This window comes from Tenrec ecaudatus, chromosome 1 (assembly GCF_050624435.1).
Source record: "Tenrec ecaudatus isolate mTenEca1 chromosome 1, mTenEca1.hap1, whole genome shotgun sequence".
Lineage (NCBI taxonomy): Eukaryota > Metazoa > Chordata > Mammalia > Afrosoricida > Tenrecidae > Tenrec > Tenrec ecaudatus.
Genome location: NC_134530.1, coordinates 30,412,851 through 30,433,921, shown reverse-complemented (window position 1 = coordinate 30,433,921; position 21,071 = coordinate 30,412,851). Strand labels below are relative to the sequence as shown.

The 21,071-nt window shown below is 57.0% G+C and overlaps 2 protein-coding genes across 3 annotated transcripts; both read right to left on the bottom strand.

Annotated features, from left to right (window-relative positions):
- Positions 1 to 1,282: 1,282 nt before the first annotated feature.
- Positions 1,283 to 8,248, bottom strand: ZBTB48 (zinc finger and BTB domain containing 48). Its single transcript, XM_075550545.1, has 11 exons — positions 8,118 to 8,248; positions 7,056 to 7,727; positions 6,439 to 6,680; positions 4,087 to 4,198; positions 3,500 to 3,592; positions 3,223 to 3,309; positions 2,996 to 3,150; positions 2,513 to 2,649; positions 2,265 to 2,429; positions 1,766 to 1,854; positions 1,283 to 1,616 (listed from the first exon to the last, which is right to left on the bottom strand). Exons 2-11 carry the CDS (start codon positions 7,722 to 7,724, stop codon positions 1,320 to 1,322), a joined length of 2,046 nt encoding a protein of 681 aa, XP_075406660.1. The 5' UTR covers positions 7,725 to 7,727; positions 8,118 to 8,248; the 3' UTR covers positions 1,283 to 1,319.
- Positions 8,249 to 11,285: 3,037 nt separating this feature from the next.
- Positions 11,286 to 20,304, bottom strand: TAS1R1 (taste 1 receptor member 1). Of its 2 annotated transcripts, XM_075538158.1 has the most exons (6): positions 20,111 to 20,304; positions 17,783 to 18,089; positions 14,942 to 15,703; positions 14,336 to 14,527; positions 13,974 to 14,094; positions 11,286 to 12,664 (listed from the first exon to the last, which is right to left on the bottom strand). In XM_075538158.1, the coding sequence occupies exons 1-6, from the start codon at positions 20,302 to 20,304 to the stop codon at positions 11,733 to 11,735; spliced, it is 2,508 nt and encodes an 835-aa protein (XP_075394273.1). In that variant the 3' UTR covers positions 11,286 to 11,732. The 2 variants fall into 2 exon arrangements, with proteins under 2 accessions (XP_075394273.1, XP_075394280.1); XM_075538165.1 differs by lacking the exon at positions 14,942 to 15,703.
- Positions 20,305 to 21,071: the final 767 nt, after the last annotated feature.

The following is a 21,071-nucleotide window of genomic DNA, read 5'->3' as shown; positions in this document are numbered from 1 at the left end:
TGTCCACAGACTGCCAAGAGCCCTCGGTGGGATGGACCCAGACCCCAGGAGGTGGTGCCCTTAACATTGGAAGGACCATCCCAAAGGAGCCCAGCCCCCAGCATGGGAAGGGGGGGGGAGTATCTTAGGGCTTTAGTTTGTTTTCAGAAGCATCTCAAAAATACAGTTGAAGCAGTTTTTATAGGAAATACAAAATCTGGGCCATCAGTTACTGTAATTAAATGCTATCTTGAGCCCTTCTAGTGGCCAGCCCCCAGGAGGTATGGAAGGTGCGGGGGGAATTTTAAGAAACCACCAGTGATGGGCAGGGCCCAGACTCTGCAGCTGCTGGGGTCAGCCATGACTGCTAATTCCACTAGCCCATACCAAGCACTGCCCCTGCAGCATTTACTGGGTGCAGGAAGCAGTTTGGAAACAGTACCCAGTGGCTCCCCTCCTTAAACCTGAGGAGTGACTGACTGCCTTGACAGAGGTGACCCACCTTCGTGACACCGAAGCTAGATCACAGCCTGGCCCGCAGGCTGTGAAGAAGCCCAGGGCCTGCACCCACCTCCCAGGCAGGTGTCTGGGCCACATGGCCAGCAGATCCTGTTAGGTCTGGGGTGGTCTATTAGCCAGCAGATCTTACACTGGGTTTTCTCATCCACACTGGCTGTGAGGCGGTGTCCAACAAGGAGGTGGAAGCTGGGAACACAGGGCCACAGGTGGTGACCCTCAGTGCACATGGCATCCCATCTCATCATCCTGCGGGTGAAGAACCTGGAGGCCAGGGCTACCACCAGAGGCTACCCAAGGCCTCCCCAAGTCTGGCCCTCTCCAGCTCCAGGCCACCTGTGCAGGCAACCAAGGTAGGACCTCCCCCAAGGGAAGGGCCACTTCTGGCCGGCCAGCACCAGGGTCGAGTTTTCTAGGTCCAAACCCAGCTCTCAGATCCCTGCGCATCTGGTGACAAACTGGGCCCCGAGTTTTAAGTAGCTAACTCTGCTTTGACTCTCCAAGGCCTAGTGGTGATTCCTAGCCCTGCGGGCTATTATTTCCTCAGCATGTGATTTCACATGCTCCTGGCAGAGCTGGCTACAGTCCTAGAGAGAATGAGGAAGAAAACTGGTGTTAGTGGGCCAACGGCCAGAGGCATGGTCCCAGAGCTGTCAATGTGAGGAGAGCTGAAGGCTGGCAAGGGTCGCAGGCCCCCAGTTCTCCTTGGGGAGGGTGTGTGGGGGGGGTGGCGGCGGCACTGGCGTCCCAGTTGGAAGGACTGCAGCCTTGCCTGCAACTGTGCAAAGTCAGGTGGTTTATTAGGGGCTGGGCAGCCGCGGTGGCTACGTGTCACAGTCCTCAGGAATGGCAGCTGTGAGGATAAGGCCGGGCTCCATGACGCCTGGGCCAGCAAAGTTCTCGTCGGCACACAGTCTCTGTCCTGGCAGCTGGGAGGCTAGGCCACCCTGGGCCAAGGACTCCACGATCACCTCAGCTGAGCCCACCTCCAGCTCGCCGGGGGGCTGGAGCGCCCCCACCACCATCTTCTCGTCCTCGATGATCAGGTTCCGGAGCTTGCGCTGCCGTGGATTGTAGTTCTCCACACGGTCATGAATCTCCATGTGTCTGCGAAGGTGAGCCTGTGAAGGGGAGCATGAAGGGGGCTGAGCTAGAGGGGTACCTCGGGGCTTAGAAAAGGGAGGTGACAGCTCAGGGCTAGGGGAAGGGGGCCTGAAGTGGAAGGGGGTACTATCTCAGGGCTGGGGGAGGGCGAGGCACTCTGCCCTACCTGCCGGGTGAACTTGTAGCCACATTCTGTGCACTCAAACTTCCTCACTCCTTTGTGCCTCCGGACGTGCACGCGCAGCTGCTCCACAGCTGCAGAGGGACAAGGGCATGAAGAGCCTCCAAGAGATGTGGGAAGTGCGGGCTGGGAGACTGGGCAAACAATAAGGGGCTGAGCCATCCCAGCGGCTTCTCCCGGCCAGTCCTGAGATCAGGGCTTGCCTCGGTACCCTGCCAGGGGTCCACACTGGCTGCACAGTACCCTGGGAGCCCTGCCCCACCGCCACCTGGCTCCAGCAGGGGTCTGAGGTCCTGCAGCAGGGGAGCGTTTGGAACTAGTGTGGGTACAGAATGATGATATGAAATGCAGACCCCCATCTAATTCACAAAACTCGGAAATCACCACCCAGTCGGGCCAGGTCTCTCCCTCCAGGCAAGTCCTCCTCCCACCCTCCTCCCTCCCAGCAGCCCGACCTTCCCCAGCTGACCCGTCAGCCCAGCACCTTTGAAGGTTTTCCCACAGATCTGGCAGAAGTGGGGCCGGCCCTCCTGGTGGCGGCTGGCGATGTGGCGCAGGAGGGGCCCTTTCTCAGTGAAGCGCTGCTCGCAGAACTCGCAGCTGAAGGGCCTCTCGCCTGTATGGGTGCGGTTGTGCTTGTCCAGGCTGGCTACAAGGGCAAAGGAGAGCTCAGCCGCCAGGCTGGGATCTAGGAGTGGGGGTTGGGGGAGGGCAGGACTGGGCCGGCCTCACCTTGGGTTCGGAAGGTCTTGCCACAGAGGTGGCACTGGAAGGGCTTCTCGCCTGTGTGTGTGCGCAGGTGCATGTTGAGGTTGGCCTTCTGGGTGAAGGCATGGCTGCAGAACTCACAGACGTACGGCCTCTCGTTCCTGTCCAAGCAGGGACACAGGGCAGAGGGGTCACAGAAGGAAGCTACCCACTTCACCTCCACTGCACCTGGGCAGGAGGTCAAGGATTCGGGGCAAGGCTGACACAAGAGCACCTGTGTCCTTGGACCAGGGCCAAGGAGGGATCACACCACCAGGAGCTGGGCCAAGGTGGCTTCACTTTCATTCTTGAGTGGAAGGGGTCACCTTGGGCAGGCCAAGACCAAGAATTCGCCCTGGGAGACACAGAAGCTCCTCCAAACCACTCTGCCTGGAAGATTCCTGCCCACCTCAGAGGTCCTCACCTCCCCACCATGGGAGGAGGGCAGACGGGCTGCCGGGTGCCCACCTGTGCTTGGCCTTGATGTGCATCTGCAGACCGTTGCGGCTTGAGGCTCGGTGCCCGCACTCCTCACACACAAAGAGCTTCTCACCACGGTGCTTGAAGGCCTCGTGCAGCTGCAACTCTGTCCTTGACAAGAAGCACTTGGCACAAGTGGGACACTGCGGGCAGAGGGCAGGGTAAGCTGGCAGCACCCAACCCTCCCTGCTACCCAGCCAGGACACAGCACTCACGGCATGAGGCTTGGGGGCTCCGTGCAGCTTGATCATGTGGCTCTGCAGGTCCTTTTTCTGCATGAACTGCTGGGAGCACGAGGAACACTGGAAAACAGGTCCCCGGTCACCTCGGGGCAACGACAGAAGCCTGGGCAGGCACCAGAGGACAGGAAACTGGGGTTCTGGTGTGGAGCAGGGGCCGCATTCGCGGTGGCACCAAGCTGCCCTCCAGCAGTGAGGCTGCAGTAGAGGGCTACCTCCCCACCCACCGCCCAGGGGCCCGCCTGTGCCTGACCTTGTAGGGCATCTCTCCAGTGTGGGACACCATGTGCACCCGCAGCTCCATTCTCCGGCGGAAGCTCTCCCGGCACACGGAGCATGTGAAGACCTGGCAGTGTGAGGGGCAAGCGGGGCCAGCATCAGGGGGGCGTCTGCCCTCTGTAGTAGCCTCTGCCAGGGCTTCCACTGGCTGCTGGAAGAAGTCTGCCTGGGGGTGGGGGGACGCTCGGGTGGGAGAGGGCAACAAGTAACCTGCCAGCCATGACTGCCGCCAAGCACTGCAAGCCTATCCACCGCACCATGCTGGTGTCATGGCCAGGCAGGCCTCTGGGGACAGAGGCAGGTTTGAAGGGTCCTTTCACCTGGGGCTAGTGGGGTGGGGTGCAGCACCCAGGAAGCCTTTCCAGCAGCCACGCCCCCATGTACGTACCCCATGGCCAGAGCCCAAGCAGAGTAGGGACCTGGGCAACCACCCACAAACCCTCCTGGACTTGTAATAAAGCCAGGCGCAGGACCTGCCAGAGTGGCTCTCCTGAGTCTGTGGGCCCCTACAATCCCAGGCCAGCACACCAGCCCACAGGATCTAGGCCAGCCTCCAAATACCTGCTCAGAGCGGTTCATGCAGTTCCGGGCTTCATGCTCCAGGAGGTTCTCCTTCCGGAAATAACACTTCCCACATTTAGGACACTCAAAGGGCTTCTCTCCAGTGTGCTTCCTGCCAGGACAAGCCACAGGAGATTGGGGCTGGGGCAGGGTGGGGCAGGGTGGGGCCCCCACCCTCCATCAGTGCCCAAGGCTTACCCATAGACTAGTGGCTGCTGACCGGAAGAAGGGCTGCCTTGAGGTCAGCCCAGGCTCGCCCTGGGGCTCAGTAGGCCCCAGAAAGCCCAGAGAGCAGGGAGGACCCTTCAGACTGGGCTGGAGGACTTGTGGAGCAAGCCCAGAATGTCCCTTTGGGGGGACCTGGCAGGGCCTGCAGCCACAGCGGAAAGCAAGCCTCTAGCCCTTTCTGGCTTCACCAAGGCCCCCCTCACTCAGGGCGTGGCCCAACATGCTTTCTGGAAGCAAATTGACCCCTGGTCCTGATGAGCTAGAGAAACCATTCATGTTGCTTGCAGAGATCATGGTGCCACCTTCAAACCCTGCCCAGGCACTGACCACCACTCCTTCCCTCCACTGTCCACCTGTGCTTCAGTGTTCGGGGTGGGGGGTACCTCTAAGTCAGCCCATATCACTGCTCTGCCCCAAACCTTCCCCTTCTGTCCTGAAGGGTCTCCCAGAGCCCCTGGGTGTACTGCCCTGCCCCTCACCACCTGAGCCAGACCCCCAAGGGCTGGCACCCTTGTTCTACCGCCCTCCCACCAGGCTCACTCATTCCTACTACCAGGCAGGCCTTTCCACAGCTACCCACTCAGCTCTCTTCCTCACCTAGCCTTCCCAAGCCGTCTCTATTTCAAAGGGCCCCGGACCCACCCAGAATGCTCTAGTCTAGCCACTGCTGCTCCCACAATGCTTCTCCCCTTCTCCCTTACTCTGCACCTTCCTCTTTGCTGTACTTGCCACCTGTGTCTCCCTGCTATAAGGGAGGCACCTCAGGGGGTCTCTGTGTCCACTATTGTGGCCCAAGGGCCCTGGCAGCTGGTCTGTCTAATGACGGAAAGGAATGAAGCCTGATCTCAGGGGGCTCCCAGGGGCAGTATCAACCTGCTACTAGGTCACTTATCCTTATGCCCATCCCAGTGTGGCAGCCACTGGAAGCTGAGGGTGGGGAAAGGAGGGAGGGAGGAGCCAGGTGGCCACCCCCGCTGTGGACCTTGATCCCCTGCTGGCTCCTACCAGGGGTGAGAGGAAGAGAAGAGTACATCACCATGCAGGGGCTGGGGAGAGGGGGGTGTGGGCCTTCTCCAAGGCCTGGCCTGCAGTATCTCTAAGCTCGACGGTTGGGGCTTTGGGGCATGGAGCTGGCCGCTGTCCATGTTTCTGGGGGAGTGCTGGTTCACGCCAGAGTCTCATGTTGGGGGAGCACTGGGAGGGTCCACAGTCGCCCCAGACATCCTCTCTGGGCTTCCCAGGGCCCCCTGGCACACAGGTCCCACTCCATCTCCAATGCCAGCCAACTGTGATGGCTTCCCAGAGTTAGACCGAGAAAATGTGTATGCCCAAGTTGGTTTGGTCAAGAAGTCACACAGCAGGGGACCAGAGGTGGTGGGCTGGGCCCCGGAAGGCATGTCTTCTAACTGCCCTCTCTGGGGCCTGCAGACTCTGGAATGGGCACTCCCAGATATGCCCGCACTGGCCAGTTCGGAAGCCAGGAGCCACAGGTGGCTGCCGGGCCTCTGAAACTTGACTAAGGAGTCTGGGGAACAGAAGCTAGCTGTATTTAACTTTAATCCATTTAATTTCAAATTAGAATAACCACATGCGGGTACGAGTGACCTTGTTGGGCGCTGCAGCTCTAGACATGTGGTCTTTTGAAGACCACAGACCCTGCTTGCATCCCTGTGCGCCCTGCCTGGGGAACAGCTGCCACCAGGGGGCTCCTGGGATGCGTGCTCGAGCGGCCATTCACCCTCCTGGATGCTCCGCAGAATGAAGCTCTGGTGCAGACCGACATCCATTTCCCAGAAACGTGGACAGCACCTGCTCTAACGGTCAGCTCCCTGACCCCAAAGCCCAACTGCTGAGCTTTAGCAGTACTGCAGCCCAGGCTGGCTGGGGATCAAGGTCCACAGTGCCCACACCTCCATCCCCAACCACAGGGCAGTGGGTGGTTGAGGCAGCAGGATTCTAACCAAGCTGGGTCCTCAGTCCCTAAGGAGATGCAAGTCACTGCTGGTGTTCTGTGGGTAGGAGACCCAGGCCCTACACAGCTTATCAGTGGGATGTGCAGCCCCCACCCCATGGCCAAAATGACATGGAAAAGGAATCAGGAAAAAACAAAAGCAGAACATGTACCTGTTGTGGACTTTTAGGTAGTATTTGCTGAGGAATTTCTTGTGACAAATGGGGCATTCCGCTGGCCCCACCGTGCCTCTCCTGTTCTCAGTGGCCTCCGCCACTGGGGAGCCCATACCCAGGGCCGGCTCGCCTGCACAGGTCTTGGTGGTGACGTTGGGCTTCCTCTTGGCAAGTACATTCTCAGGCTCAGACCCGTAATTGCCTTCTCCATCATCCTCAACTTGGACCACCACTTCCCACTAGAGCAGAGAGGGGGCAGGGGAGTCCGAGGTCACCCAGACACCAGCAGGGGGCTCTACGAGGCCTCCACCCAGCTCCATCCCAGAGGAGCCCCTTCATCAGTGACTAGTCCTCTGAGGGTCCCAGGGAAGGCTGTGGCTTTGCATGGAAACTGAAAGTCTGGGGAAACACCTGGGCCCCCAGGCAGCTCCCTTCACCTCAGGACTGTGGCCACCATGGACAGCGCTCACCAGGGACTGCAGGAAGAGACAATGACCCAGCTGTGGGAAAAACCTTAGGTCCCTACCCAGGTTAAAAAAAAAGAAAAAGTTAGCCCTCAGGGCCCACATGTGTGCCAGAAACTGTCTTTCTATCCTCCTTTGCCTGCACCATACCTCATGACCCCCGCCGTGCAGCTGGGCACCTTCAGCCTCAAAGGGCCTTGGGGGTACTTTGCAGTCCTCAGGCTCCTTGTCTTCTGGGGGCCCAAGCTTCAGGGCCTGCTTGACTTTCCCACGGAAGAAGGAGGGGCTCTCACTCTGAGCAGGGGGGCTCAGCGGGGGCCTCTGAGGGCTGTGGCTGGGCTCCTGACCCAGAGTCCTTGCTACTTCCTCTTCCTCCAAGCCCGCTGGCTCCTTGAGGCAGAAGCTCCCATCCTGAGAGGCAGGTCCCCCCAGCCCACTCTGGTCACACGCCTGCTGTCCCACGGAGCCTGGGGGCTTGAAGCTCTGGCACAGTTCCACGGCCTCCGGCACTCGTAGCTCCCTGGCCGCCAGGAGCACCTGATCGCAGTTCCCGGAGGTGAGGGCAAGGTGACCAGTGTAGAAAAAGTCCAGCAGGAGGCCAAAGATCTCCGCGAAGCCGGAGGGGAGGATCACACTGCCCCCGGGCCCTTCTCCGGACAGGCTCTGGAAGAAGTGGCTGCAGCAGGCCAGCACGCTCCAGTGCGCTTTGAACACCAGGCCCCCCACATCCAGCGTGGCGTCGCAGTACTGGCCCTTCTCTCGCTGCTTGTTGAGCTCCTGCAGGACCCTCACGCTGTGCTGCACGAAGGATCCCTCCATGGTCTGCAGCGGAGGAAGAACGAAGGGAGGCTGCGAGGCAGGAACAAGGGTTCCACTCACACAGTCTACGGCGCGAGGGATGGGGGCGAGGTGGGAGGGTGCACGCTGCCAAGGGGAGCCTGGCTGGGCGCTTCCTGGGGACGGGGCGCAGGAGGAAGGGCGGAACAGGAGAGACACAGGTGTGAGGGGCTACTGCTCCGTGCAATCAAAGAACAGGCGTAAAGGCGGAGGGAGCCGCGCAGGAACGCCGGCCAGCGGGGGGTGGCAGTGCGGCCAGGTGAGCAGCGCCCACGCCGCGCCCACAAGTCCAGAGCAGCCGGGCGGAAGACGCCGCGGACGTAAGCCCGTTAGCGGACGCCGCGGCCCGTTCCTTCCCGCTCTCGCCCTCCTCACCTGTTCACCTGTACCGTCCTCCCGGTGCCGGCCCCACTGCCTCCGTCCCTGTTGTCAGCACAGCCCGCCCCCCGGACCAACTGCCCGGGACGTACAGGCCCCACCGACCGTGTGGAGACGGCCGCTGTCGCCACCGCCGGACGTGACGTCAGAGCGCGCCGCCCGGGGCGTGGCGCCTCGGGCGCGTAGGGGTTCCTAAGTCCCGCCCTGGGGCGTGGTCACTTAGAGAACGTCCAATGGAATACAGAAATGGGTGGGGCCACAACGTCCTTTCGCCTCTGAGCCCCGCCTTCTGAGTTGCTTAGCAACTTCAAGCTAGCCGGTCCATCTCAGATGGTCGCCCGCTGAGTCCAGTGATGCACACCTTAGGGTCGCCCTGCCCGACCCCTCCAAACTTTGAGAAGAGACGCTTCCCCCTCCCCAGAGAGGAAGCACAGCCAAGACACAAACATAAATTCCACTTTTTTATTGTGTGTGTGAAAATGTTGTCAGGGTACATCCTTTCTCACAACTTCACAGAGGAAGGAGAGAACCACCATCAACATCAGCTCAAGGCTAATTCCTATTTTTTTTACTTTTTTTGTTGAGATTTTGTAGGTATTCTTTTTTATCATGTTATTAGGGACTCATACAACTCTTATCACAATCCATACATACATCAATTGTGTAAAGCACATCTGTACATTGATTGCCCTCATCATTCTCAAAACATTTGCTCTCCACGTAAGCCCTTGACAGGGCTAATTCCTATTGAGGGGAGGTCAGAGGTGCTTCCTCGCTCCAACCTTTTGACCATTCGACTTTATTGCTACTGGCTGCATGAAACTCACAGACCATATTCACAGCAGTGGGTTTATTACGGGAAGTAAATGGTTACAATCCAGCATCATTCTTTTGCCAGGTCAGCCCCTCGGAGGTTTCCAAAGGCAGGTAGGTCTCTCCCTCAGCACAGAGCCTCGTGGGCTGGCCTCTGTCAGGTTGCAATGCTCATTAGTTCTACACACAAGTGCCCAGAGGCAGCCCACGCCACCAGGAAGCCTCCTGCCCAAAGATGCTCAGCTCTCTTGCTCACTGGGGCAGCATGCCAGCTGTGGCTGTAGCTGTCTTGTGAGTCGGAAAGCCCACTCTGCCATCCAGTGTTGGTTTCTCTGTTCTGCTGTCACCGTTTCTCCGCAACTGCTTCTCTGGTGTTACCATCTAAGATAACTTCAGATCCAGAGGACACACTTGTGTCCTGGCTCTTCTTTTGGGTGGTAGGGAAGTCCCCATTCTGCTCTGGGATCGGCTTTCTTTAAAGCCTAGCAATGTAGCAAAACTGTCCCGTAACCTCTTAGGCTGCCATTAAACTCCTTTGCATAGCCCCACCCAAGGGTGGCTCATCTAATTTGCATAATAAGCTGGCTGTCAAATCCCCTTGAAGGGCACATGCACTACATTTGCATGGCCCCACCCAATCACCGTGTGGGAGTTACAACTCCATGCATGGTTTAGAAGGTTCTGTAGTAATTCACTACACAAGTTTCCCCCTCCACCCCCACAGCCTGACTCAATACTCACAGCTGAGTCATCCTCTGTAGTAACTGATTTTATATCAATTAGACACTCATGACTAGGGGTGGGTGGATCCAAACCTGTCAATCAATTGGTAGATAAATGACACCTCCTTGAGGTGTGGCTTTTTGGATGAGAGTGAGGGACTCTGGGAACTGTTTCTCTCTGCCACTCATTTCACCTTTCTCGTGAATGGGATTTCACTAGGACAGTGTCTGCCTCCAGGGGCAGTCCCGTGTGGGTCACCTGACCCTGAGAGCGACCAGCACTCTGTCTTGTTCTCACTAACCTCGGACTTAATACAATGCTGCACCTATAGGCCTGAGATCCTTTGGCTTCCAGTTTCACCTTTCTAGGTTACCAGCATGTAGGCTGTGTAAGTCTGAAGAGGTACTTATGGACTAGCATTGGATTTATGGACTTGACTTAGACTGGGTGGAATGCCTTCTTGCTATATAATTATTTCTTGATATAAAGCTCTTTCTTATACATATGAGTGTCACATGATTTCTCTAGACAACTCAGCCTAACACATAGTCCTATCAGCATCTTTCCCAATTCTTTCTTCCCCAGACTCATCAAGAAAAGTGAAATCTATTCTGTCTCCCTCATTTTGAGCGTAAGCACACTGGTGCACTCACAGAGCATGTAAGCCAGCTACATCATGCCTTTATCTACCTCCATTTTAAATAGCCCATTTCTCAATTGCCTGTCCCAAACCAGTACTCTGAGGAGCCGAGAATTTTTCAAATACAATGTTATTGCCTTTTCGGTGAAGGTTTACATAGCACACTAGGTTCCCATTGACAAATTCAAAACAGATTGTTCGAGACATTAATTATATTAATTCCAATGTATCAGCACGCTCTCTGTGTGCTGGCTCTTCCCTTTTATCTTCTCATCTTTGCTTTTAAGTCACTGTCTGTCTTTTGGTCTTATATGAATGGTTTTAAAGTAGAACACCCCCCCTTATGCACAATAGTCTTCATTTGGTGTGCCACTCGATTTCACTAATGAATCACCTCAGGGCTTTCCACCTGTTTGACCTAGTTCAGTTATGGCCAATGAAGCAAAGCCAGATTGGACCTGGGTGATGCAGAATGATTAGACTGGGGGAAATTGCAGATTAGAGATGTGGGATGGGAGCCTCAGAAGGTGGCGAGCATTAAGAGCCCTTTCCGGAGCCCGATGTGGGAGTTTTGGTTATTGGTAGGACTGTGGAAGCAACACACATTCAAACCAGCATGGTGGGCCACCTCTTTGAGTGCACCGCTGTTGTTACCAACTCTACCTGCCATGAGGCTTGTTTGCTCTGCAACGTGCATGCTGCCCTTGTGGTCTAGGAGGAAAATTAAGTTTCAAGCAGGTCACTGACTCATAGGATTTTACACTGCAATGATTTTACAAATGTGGGTGCTTTCTGGTTTTGCTTCATCAGCCATGACCAAACCAGAAATAACCAGTACAAAGATGTAGTTACAAGAATGTCTGAGGGCAATCACCTCAGGGAATCCTCTTTTCCCTACTGTTCTGGCTTATCTGGCTTTTTAAAATGAAGAATCCGTACTTTCTATATTTTCTCCCAATCAATCTAGGACCAGCTATTGTAACCCCAGTCATAATAGTCAGTAGCTGTGGCTGAACCCTGTCTGCTTCTTGTGGCCTCAGAGTAAATGAGATTGTGGCTTATGTCGACTTGTTTTTTCCACGAGCTTCTAGTTCCTGTCTTACTGGTTTGCTCCTGGCAAGCAGAGAACGGTGTCTTAAATGGCTGCTCGTAATGCTACTCACGTCACTAGGATGCAGATCATTATTTTTGTAAACGATGTTAGCAAGTATGTTCCTTAATCTGAAGAATCTTCTATCCCGGTTGGAACTTTGAATGCCCGCGTCCAAATTCCAGTTCAAAACAAACCATCAAACTGCAGCAATTTACACAAGCACAGGGACAAACCTCTCTCTCTTTCTCTCACTGCCAGCTTGGCGCCTGGGCTGAGGCATTCCCTTGGGCTCAAAGGCCTCCCAGAAACCCCAGGTCTTCCAAGCAGGGGAGGTTTCCAGCGGTCAGGTGGAGCCCCAGCGCCTCGTATAGTCCTGGATAGAGGCCTGGAAGTGCTCTGTGTTGTTGAGGTCTGGGCGGCAAAGGATCACATAGCACTTGGGGAGGAAATAGCCACTGAAGCCACTGCACAGGCTACTCAGTATGGCCATCACGTTGCCGGCAGGCAGATATTTGCCCTGGTAGATGCTGGCCAAGGTGAAGTAGGTGATCCATGACACAAAGTTGAGGAGCAGGCTGAAGGTGACACATTTGGCTTCATTGTAGTTCTCTGGGAGGTCCTTGCCTAGGTAGCTACAGGCAAAGGCGCACACGGAGAGGAGGCCACTGTAAGCAAAAGCCAGCATGAAGCCAAGAGAGTTGGCTTTGGTACACTCCAGCAACACGAGCTGTGGGAAACGCTGGTGTTCCCTGGCGGGCAGGGGCGTCCACACCACAAGCCACGTTAGACAGATGATCAGCTGAGCTGCTGAACTGAGCACCACGAAGAAGCCAGCCCCGTGGTTTTGGACCCAAGCATGGTACAGGCCGGGGACCTTGGCGGAGAACTTGAAGATGAACACCAGCTGGAAAGAGCGGATAGTCAGGCAAGAGAGGAAGACAGTGAACCCAAGGAAGAAGGGCGCCAGCCGCAGCAAGCAGGTGAGCAGCGAGGGCACCCCAAAGAAGAAATAGAGGCTGCAGCTGCCCACTGCCAGTGAGCCCAGCATGAGAAAGCACAGACTGCCCCCTGCTGACCTCACCACAGGGGTATCGAGGTGCCAGGCAAACAGGCCTGCAGTCCCAGCCAGCAGCAGTAGCAGCAGGGTATTAGCTGCCAACAGCACCCAAGAGATGGGGTCGCGCCAGGTGAAAACCACCAGGGTGCGGGGGTGGCAAGTTGAGCTTCCCTGGGGCGCCCATTCTTCTCTCCTACACGGCTGGCAGCGGTAGAGGTCTGAAAGAGAAGGTGGAGAAGGCTTCTGAAAGCCAGGTGAGCCCAGCGGGGAGAGCCGTACCAGAGAAGGCAGGCTCTGCCAGGCCCACTGAGCCGGGGTTGGGGTGGGGACAGGATAATCCTGATGGGACCCTGAGTCTAAGCAGGTTACACGGATAGGCCCTGAAGGCTCCAGAAGAGATTTCTGAACCAAGAGGTCCCTATGGAGGGTCTTAGCCTGGTAGCACTGTCCCCGCGCTACGAGGCCTTGGTCAGGTGCTAGCAGCAGCCCTGAAGGCAGCACGCTTTCATCTTTGTCCCAAGCATGTCCACCCCTGACCAGAGCTGCTGCTTCATGAGTGCTCTGACCCCGAGGACAGAGAACCGCAAAGACCCAACCCACACCCAAGGAGTCGATTCTAAATCATGGCGGCCCTATAGGGCAGAGGAGAACTGCTCCTGTGAGTTCCTGAGACTGTAACTCTTTCTGGGAGTAGAAAGCCTCATCTTTCTCCCATGGAGCAGTTGGTGGTTTTGAACTGCTGACCTGGAGGTTAGCAGCCCAATGCCGCGCCACCACCCAACAAGAGCAAACCCAGTGCCACTGAGTTGATTCCAACTCATAGAAACCCTCCAGGACAAAGAGGAACTGTGCCTTAAGGTTTCCGTGACTTTATATCTTTACAGAGCAGACAGTCTCACCCCATCTCCCCCACGGAGCAGCTGGGCGGGTTGAACCACTGACGTTGTGGTGAGCCGCCCAAAGCTTGGCCCAACATGCCACTAGGGCTCCTTCTAAAGACAGAGAGAGAGGAAATCCCCACCCCAGCAGAAATATCCAAAGCAAAAGGGGTGGCCTCTGGAGTCCAGCGCTGGGGAGGCAATCATAACCTTAACTCTGCCTTTGCTCTCTGACCTCAACCTTGCACAGTGGGAGGCAAGGGGGTGGAACAGGCTGCTTTTGTGGCTGCAGGCATGCTAGTGTCTGCACTCCAGGTGCGGGCTGTCATTGGCAAGGACAATAGAGGTGACTCTCCAGACAGGAGGGCAAAAGGGAGAGCTAGCCGAATCTGTTTGGATTGGAGGTTGCAGTTAAAATGAGTCTGCGCCCGGAGGGGGCATGATGGGAGCCTTTAAGCAAGGACAGACCTGAGACTTTTTGCTGGAATTCAGACTGGCAGCAAGCATCCTTCGCCCTGTACCTAGCCAACCAAGTAGGGTGTCTGGAGCCCGGGCCCTTGGGCCAGGGGTGGGCAAGGAGCCCGAGGCGGGGTCTCTTGTCTACAGACCCCAGGAGCAGGGTCAGCCGCCCACTCACATGCCCACTCACCACTCTCATTGAGGAAGGTCCCAGCCTCACAGGGCACACACCTGAAGCAACAGTGGTAGGCACCCATGACCACGCGCCGGTGCCCTTCCAAACAGGCTTCGCTGCATTCGGATTTGGGCACCTGTAAAGAGGCCCAGGTGTTTGGAAGGCAGGTGGAGGGGCCCGAGTCAAGGGGAAGTTCCCGTGTGAGTGGAGAGGGACAGAAGCTGTGTGCCTGCCCCGCACCCACTCCCAGCGGTGTGAGCCAAAGCCTCCCAAACATCGGTCCTCTAGCCCCTGGAGCCTCCCAGGCCAGGCTGGGGAGAACATGGGGCCTAGCACCTGGGGTCCCCCTCCTGCTCTGTGAAGAGTGATAGCGCTACCTGGCCTTTCCCTCCAGGCCACTGGATTTGGGTCTTATTGATGTCCAGCTGGACTGGAGGCCACGTGGATGCGCCAATGACCCGGAAGGTCCACTCGGGGCCACTCCAGTCCCAGGCAATTATGTCATAGCCACTGAGAGGGTCCCCGTTGTCGTTAAAGATCAGAGTGTCCTTCTGGATCTGCTCCAGAAGCTGAAACACATGGGGACCAGGAAGCCACCACTGAGGACACAGGCTGCCCCTCCTCTGCCTGTCTGGCTCCTCCCTGGTGGGGGGTCTACATGGGCTACCGCCCTGGGGATTGTCAGCCTGCTTGGAAGTCAGTCTGGTCCTTAGGGTGCCTTGTCCTTCTGGGGAGCCGGCCCCTCAAGCCACCAACCGACTTCCAACAAGGAGGTCCCTCCTAAAGGAGGGTTTTCCTGCGAGCCTTGGGGCTTGTTCTTGAGGACGCTCAGGGGTGACAGGAGGGCACAGTTCAGAGATGAGAAGGGACCAGTCCTCAAGTCAGCCTATCATACCCCCCTCCCCTGCTCCCAGTGCCCGCAGGGCAGCCAGAGAGTGGCCACACTGCTTGTCTCTGTGCCACCTGGGGTTGGGTTGTCTTACCTGCCATGGGTAGACAGGGCCCGTGGCACAGGCTCCTGAGGGGCAGCCCAGCAGCTGGTGGAGACCCTGCGCCACAGCATACACAGCCCGGTAGACGTTGTAGGCAGAACTCATGGAGAAGGCGGCCAGCTTGGGTATCTTGTCCTCTGTGAAAGCCCAGCACTTGCGACAGAGCTGGTTGCTGCTGCACCCAGAGCCCCGCGGGCATGGCCTAGACACCCTCTTGTCTGTCCTGGCGTAGGCCTCCTCAAATGCCTGCAGGCCCCAAACCGTCCTCTGCCGGATGGCCACGCCCACCACTGTGCCGATGGCCTGGATGCCAGGTAGCCCGGCAATGTGACTAGAGATGGCCCAGTCCTCCGAGGCCACCCACACCTTGTCGGTCAGCTTGGCCAGCACCACAGACTGGAAGAACACCCGGGCCAGCCGCCTGCTGGCGAAAACCACCACCACGGTGGTCCTCGCCAGGGTCAGGGCCAGCATCATGGCCTCCATCTGCTCGTCGCCCGCCTGCGCCGCGAAAGGCACGATGCCCTTGAAGGCGACGCAGAGGCCCTGCTGGGTGGCCTGCTCCTCCAGCGCCTCCACCCCCAGCTGCCCGTAGTCGCCGTCGCTGCCCACCACTGAGATCCAGACCCAGCCGAAGCTCTGCAGCAGCAGCACCATGGTCTCCACCTGGTTCTCGTCGCTGGGGATGGTACGCAGCAAGGAGGGGAACTGCTGCTTGGCGCTGAGCATCGCGCTGCTGGCCCCGTAGCTGATCTGCCACCGGGAGGGGAGGTCAGTGCAGCCAGGCCATGGCGGCCAACCTCAGTGAGGGCCCGAGGGGACAGAACTGTGGTCCCACCCTGGTCCTCCTGGGGAACCGCCCATGGTATTTTGGAGTGACAGATTATGTACAGACAACAGAGTGGGGCCCCTCAAGAGGGACTCTGCTGGACAGAAGGATGGACAAGGGGACAGGGCCAGGCATCCTAAGCACAGGGAACAAAACCTGAACCTGTGTGCGTGGAGTAGAGCGGGGCTCCGTGCTCTGTGCTCCATGTGGCTGCAGCAGCAGTGGACGCTACAGTGGAGGGGAGCTTGAGGAGGCATGGCTGGGCAAGCCAGCCAGTTGGCCTGGGGTTACCAGGCCCTTCTTCTGAAGCATGGCTGGAGGACTTGAACCTCCAATGTTCTGCCGAGCGGCCGAGCACATGAACAGTTGGTACTGCCATGGGGGGAGGGCAAGGTAAGGCCGTGACTGGGCCAGACTGGTGAAGGGAGTTAACTTGGGTAAAGTGGAAGAAAGTAATTCACAAGAGAGAGAAGAGCAATGAAAGTGTGGGTGAAGGGCTCAGCTATTGGGTGGGGGCTGTTGGGGAGCAGTCCAGACTGTTGAATAGTCAGTTGAAGATCTAAAATGTAAATCCCCATTTCATTTACAATAAAGCTTGTGAAACAGACATAACAGTTGGTACGGCGCCCTTGGGGAGGCCCCCATGCCAGGCCTAAGGGCTTGGGCTTTTTGCTGTAGGCCCTGGGGAGCCTCTAAGGGTGTATGCGGATAAGCTCTTGTTCTAGCTGCGTAGCTCTGATGTAGGTGAGGTGCATGTGGAGAGGACCGGAGTCAGGGGACCCCCAGGGAAGTATTAGCATCAGCAAGGTGAGATCAGGTAGCGGTCTGAATGGAGGCTGCGGGCAGGGGCAAAGGGGAGAGGGCTTGGCCTTGGCCAAGTTTAGAATATAGAAGGTGTGGCCTTGGTAGCTAAGCCAGGGGAGCAGGGGCAGGGGGACGCCTGTTGGGACTTCTGGGTCTCTGATCAGGGTGGAGAAGGTCCTTTGGGAAGGATGCAGGTGTGGTTGTAATGGGAGGTGAGATCCATGTGGGGCCCACTGGGTCCAAGACGTGAAGATGTCTGCTGAACACCTGGAGGTGAGGTTCGGGGGTCCAGGTTGGAAGTGAAGGCGCGAGCCCACAGCCAACGCTGGACTGGGAGAGGAAAGAGGAGCCCAGGGGCCCAGAACTCTCGCTAGGAGACTGAGAGAGCACACGGGGTGGGGGACAGGGAGGGTCACAAATGCCCAGGCGGGAGCTTCCTGGAAGGGCCGATAGACCAAAATGCCACAAAGAAGATCATGTAAGATCGAGAAGGACCAAGAAGCCAGTGCTCCTTGGATTTGGGGATTGGAGGGCCTTCTGGGTGACAGGGAGGGGCACTGAGAGGGAGCCAGCGTGCAGAGCGAGAGGCCAATGCTACAAGGAGAGCCTCGACTGGATGGCAGTGAGTTTGGTTTCTTGGGAGCCAGCCAAGAATTCTGCTGAGATGTTGCAACGGGAAGAGGCGAGAGGGAGATGGTGTGAACCAGGCTGACTGCAGAGGGGTCTGGAAGGGTTTAGGGGACAAAGAAGGGTTTGGACAAGGTCAAAGATAAGGAAGAGACTTAGAGAGAGAAGTTGACAAGCCAGAGGAGAGAGGGACAACAGAGCCTAAGTAAGGGTTGTCACCATCTTTCAGCCAGGCAGGCTAGGCTGGAAGTGGGTGCGGTGTTTATGGGGAGGGGAGGGAAGGATGCTCAGGTCTCAAGGAAGGTACTAGAATAGCTGGGAGCAGAGCAAAGAGCAGAAGGTGAGTGGCCGGATGCAGTCGGTTAGAAGGAGAATGGGTTCCTCCGTGAGCGTGGAGGCAGGGAAGTCTGGAAGCAACCCCTGGGAAGGAAGCGTGGTGGGGCAGTGGTCACCGTGGGCGGGCACCTCTGCCAGCTGAGCCATATGCCAGGTTGGGCTCTCGGTGGCACAGCAGCTCCTGCCCAACCACCCGGCCATGAGCGGGAGGGGAGACGGCTAAGATTCTAGCTTACCAGGGGCACCAGAAAGGGGCCCAGCAGGGCCGCGGCGGTCGCCGCGTGGTTCGTGGTGTCAGGCCCGATCATAGCCACTGTCTTGGGGGAGTAGTGGGGCAGGTTTTCTTGGAGCGTTATGTGCTGCGTCCCCGGCAGGGTGAGAATGCGCAGCGTGGCGTACACATTGGACGACTCGGAGCACACGTCATACAGTTCATAGGCTAGGGTGACGTTCGGCAGCAGGGCTGTGGAGTTGTTTATCTCCTCTACGGCAAGCCGCATGGCCTGGAAGAGGTGGTAGCCGTGGCCGTTGAAGCTATCGGGCCTGTAGGAAAGCAGAGCAGAGACCGGAGAAGGACAGGGCCTGCTGGCACCCGCCCAAACCGCGGCTAGCCACTTCTCTCCGGCTCACGGCAACTGTGTGCCCCAGGCGAACTGTGCTCCCCAGTTACCCAGGGCAGACCTTTCGGAAGCAAGCTGCCTTATTTCAAGGCTCCTCTGGGTGGACTCCACCCAAGTCCACCTTTCTATTAGCAACAAAACAATTTAACCCCTTCCACCCAAGGGACTACATCATGTTACCACCATTGGCAATTTCTCATTTGGTTCAATCTACAAACTAGTTGCCATAGACTGGGTCCATCATGGTGGCCCCATTTGTGTCCAAGGGGAAAAAAATGCCCCATAGGGTTTTCAATGGCTGACGTACGAGGAGATCACCACACCTTTCTTCCTAGGCACTTTTGGTAGGACTTGAGCCTCCAAGCTTTTGGTTAGCGGTTGAGCATGCTGTTTGCATCCCCCAGGGCCTCCACCAAGACTCCTGCCCTCCTGGAATCCCAGGCTTTGGTGGGGAGAGAGGAAGAGTTCAAAGAGACAAGCATTTGCTGACTAACTGGAAGGCTGACAGATTGAATGCACCCAGAGGGGCTTTGGAAGAGACGAGCTTGGTGAGCTGTTTCTGAAGGGACACAGCCACGGAGCACTCTATGGGGCCTTCTACCCCGGGCACATGGGGTTGCTGGGAGCTGACCCTGATCCCATGGCAACAGGAGAGGCAGGTGGAGAGGAATCTCCAGGTCACCTGTTTGGTCCCCTGTAGCTGTGGGCCCTGGGGCACACAATTCCCGCAGGTGTCGGGAGATGGGGCAACCCTAGCCCCTTTGGGATAATTATATCAGCACCGAAAGGCTTGGGAGTCCACAGCAGAGCCCAAGCGTGTGTACCTGGTGCTTCTCACCTGTACTCAGGAATGCGGGCTCAGGGCCACATTAGGAACTGCGGTTTGGGGAAACCCAGTAGGGACATGCTGGGCATGCGGTTTGGCCTTGCTCGGAGACTGGACTCAATCATCCCGTGGTCCAGACACCCTTCTCATTAATTATAAGGTGATCAGATTTTAACAATGGTAAAGCGGGACACCATTGATAAAACTCATATCCTGGCAAAATAGCCACATGGCAGCTGAAAACCGTATAACCTAGCTTGTCCTGCATTCTTTCCAAAAATCGGGACTTTTTTAAAATGCCGTGGGACACGGGAATAATTGTTCAGAATCAGGACTGTCCCGCCAAAAGCGGGACGTCTGGTCACCTTACAAGGCTCCATCATTTCTATCACTTCTGTCCGTTGAGACACTTGGCGGAAACCAAAACTGTGCCCCCAACTCTTGTCATCTGACGCCAGTCTCCATGCCCCCCTCTTCTCTCTCCTGCCCCTTAGCCCACCACACAGCCTGTCTCCTCAGCCTGGTCGTCTCTCCCCAGAGCTGTGCTGTCCTCACCCTCCACCCTGAGCCAGCCACCAGCTGTTGTTTGCTTCCCACTGGGGGCACGCCTGGTGAGCCTGCAGGGACCACCAAGCAGCGGTCTGCTGTTAAAGAAGAACGGTTGTTTCTCTCCAGCTAGACGGTCAGCTCCGCGCCATCTCACTTGGTTCTGCCGACCCTCAGCAGCATCTGCTGTTTGGTGCTCCCCCTTCCTTCCTTGCGAAGCAACCCACGCACCTTAAGGGAGACCCACCGAGTCTAGAACTTCGGGAGGAGTAAAGAGGAGGTGGGAAATGGGTGAGAAGGGACCCCCACACCACCACCGCTTGATCTTCACCATCTACCGTTGTCACCAAGTCAAAAAATAACAAGGGTAAAATAACTGGCCTCAAAGTGGGACCTGGAAGGCCTAGCCTATACTTGAAGGTGGCCGCTACCGATGGGTGGAGAAATTGGGGGCTGTTCAGGTGAGGGGTTGGATCAGGCAAAGCTTCTGGCTGAAGAGGGAATGTCAGACCGCCCCCTCACCACTCACCCCTGACCCAGCTAGGTGATGGCTCTACTGACTCTTCACTTACCTGTCGCACAAGGTCACCTCAGGTTTGCTTCTTATCTCTGGACAGTTATCATGGAGAGGGAACAAGCCCGATAGGAAGTAATCTCCCGGGAGGCTGAAGTCAGCAGAAGACTCCATCTCCTGACAGCCGGAAGCCCAGCAGCCGCACACCAGGGACAGCTGCAGGCCGAGCAGGTGAGCAGCCCTGGGGAGCATGCTGGCTGAAGGCCCACACTTTGGCTTAGTGAAGTTGTCAGGGCTGTTTAAATAGAGTGTGGGGGGAGCTGCCTGGGTGCGTAGCAACCTCATGCCCTGTGAAAAAGGGTGGGACTCAGGCCCGGTGTGGAGACGGGGTGTTTGCCTTGACCTTCCGGGGCTGCTGTCCCTGCGGATTAGGGCAGAACAAAGGCGTGATGCAAACCAGGTGGCAACCCAGGCCTTCCTCCCCGGTGGCTGTGGTTTAGCCCTTGATCTGTGTCCCCTCTTTCACTGCCACAGGTTGCCAGGAAGCTGCAGGCTCTAGAACAGAGGTTCTCAACCTTCCTCATGTCTCCACCCTTTCATACAGTGGTGACCCCCGCAACCATAAAATCACTTTTGTTGCTACTTCATCACTGTCATTTTGCTCCTGTTATGAATCGGGCGACCCTTGTGAAAATGTCATTTGACTACCCCCCCAGGGGTCGCGACCCACAGGTTGAGAACAGCTGCTCCGGGCCCTTTTCCGCAGGGCGGCTCTGTTTATGGAATGAGCTCGAGGCAGTCCGCCCGGCCTCCCAGTTCTCAGACTGATATTCTGAGTTCCCTCTGGTTACCTAGAAGGCAAAGTTTCTCTCTTCAGCTCAAAGACAAATGCATGCAAACGACGGCTATGCAAAACGTCCGGGTTTTGTTTAAATGCCCGCCCTGTGTCGTTTCTGCATGAACTGGCTGCAGAAAGTCGCCCGCAGATGGATTTCCGGAGAGGTGGGCCGCTCAGCTGG

Excerpts from the sequence above, each read along its gene's own strand:
- ZBTB48 (XM_075550545.1), bottom strand. The coding sequence starts at position 7,724 with ATGGAGGGATCCTTCGTGCAGCACAGCGTGAGGGTCCTGCAGGAGCTC. Across the intron at positions 6,681-7,055 it reads TGCACGGCGGGGGTCATGAG|TGGGAAGTGGTGGTCCAAGT; the intron begins GTATGGTGCAGG and ends TCTCTGCTCTAG. Across the intron at positions 3,151-3,222 it reads GAGCCCCCAAGCCTCATGCC|TGTCCCACTTGTGCCAAGTG; the intron begins GTGAGTGCTGTG and ends CTCTGCCCGCAG.
- TAS1R1 (XM_075538158.1), bottom strand. The coding sequence starts at position 20,304 with ATGCTCCCCAGGGCTGCTCACCTGCTCGGCCTGCAGCTGTCCCTGGTG. Across the intron at positions 18,090-20,110 it reads GAGGTGACCTTGTGCGACAG|GCCCGATAGCTTCAACGGCC; the intron begins GTAAGTGAAGAG and ends GCTTTCCTACAG. Across the intron at positions 14,528-14,941 it reads GCCCTGTCTACCCATGGCAG|CTTCTGGAGCAGATCCAGAA; the intron begins GTAAGACAACCC and ends CATGTGTTTCAG.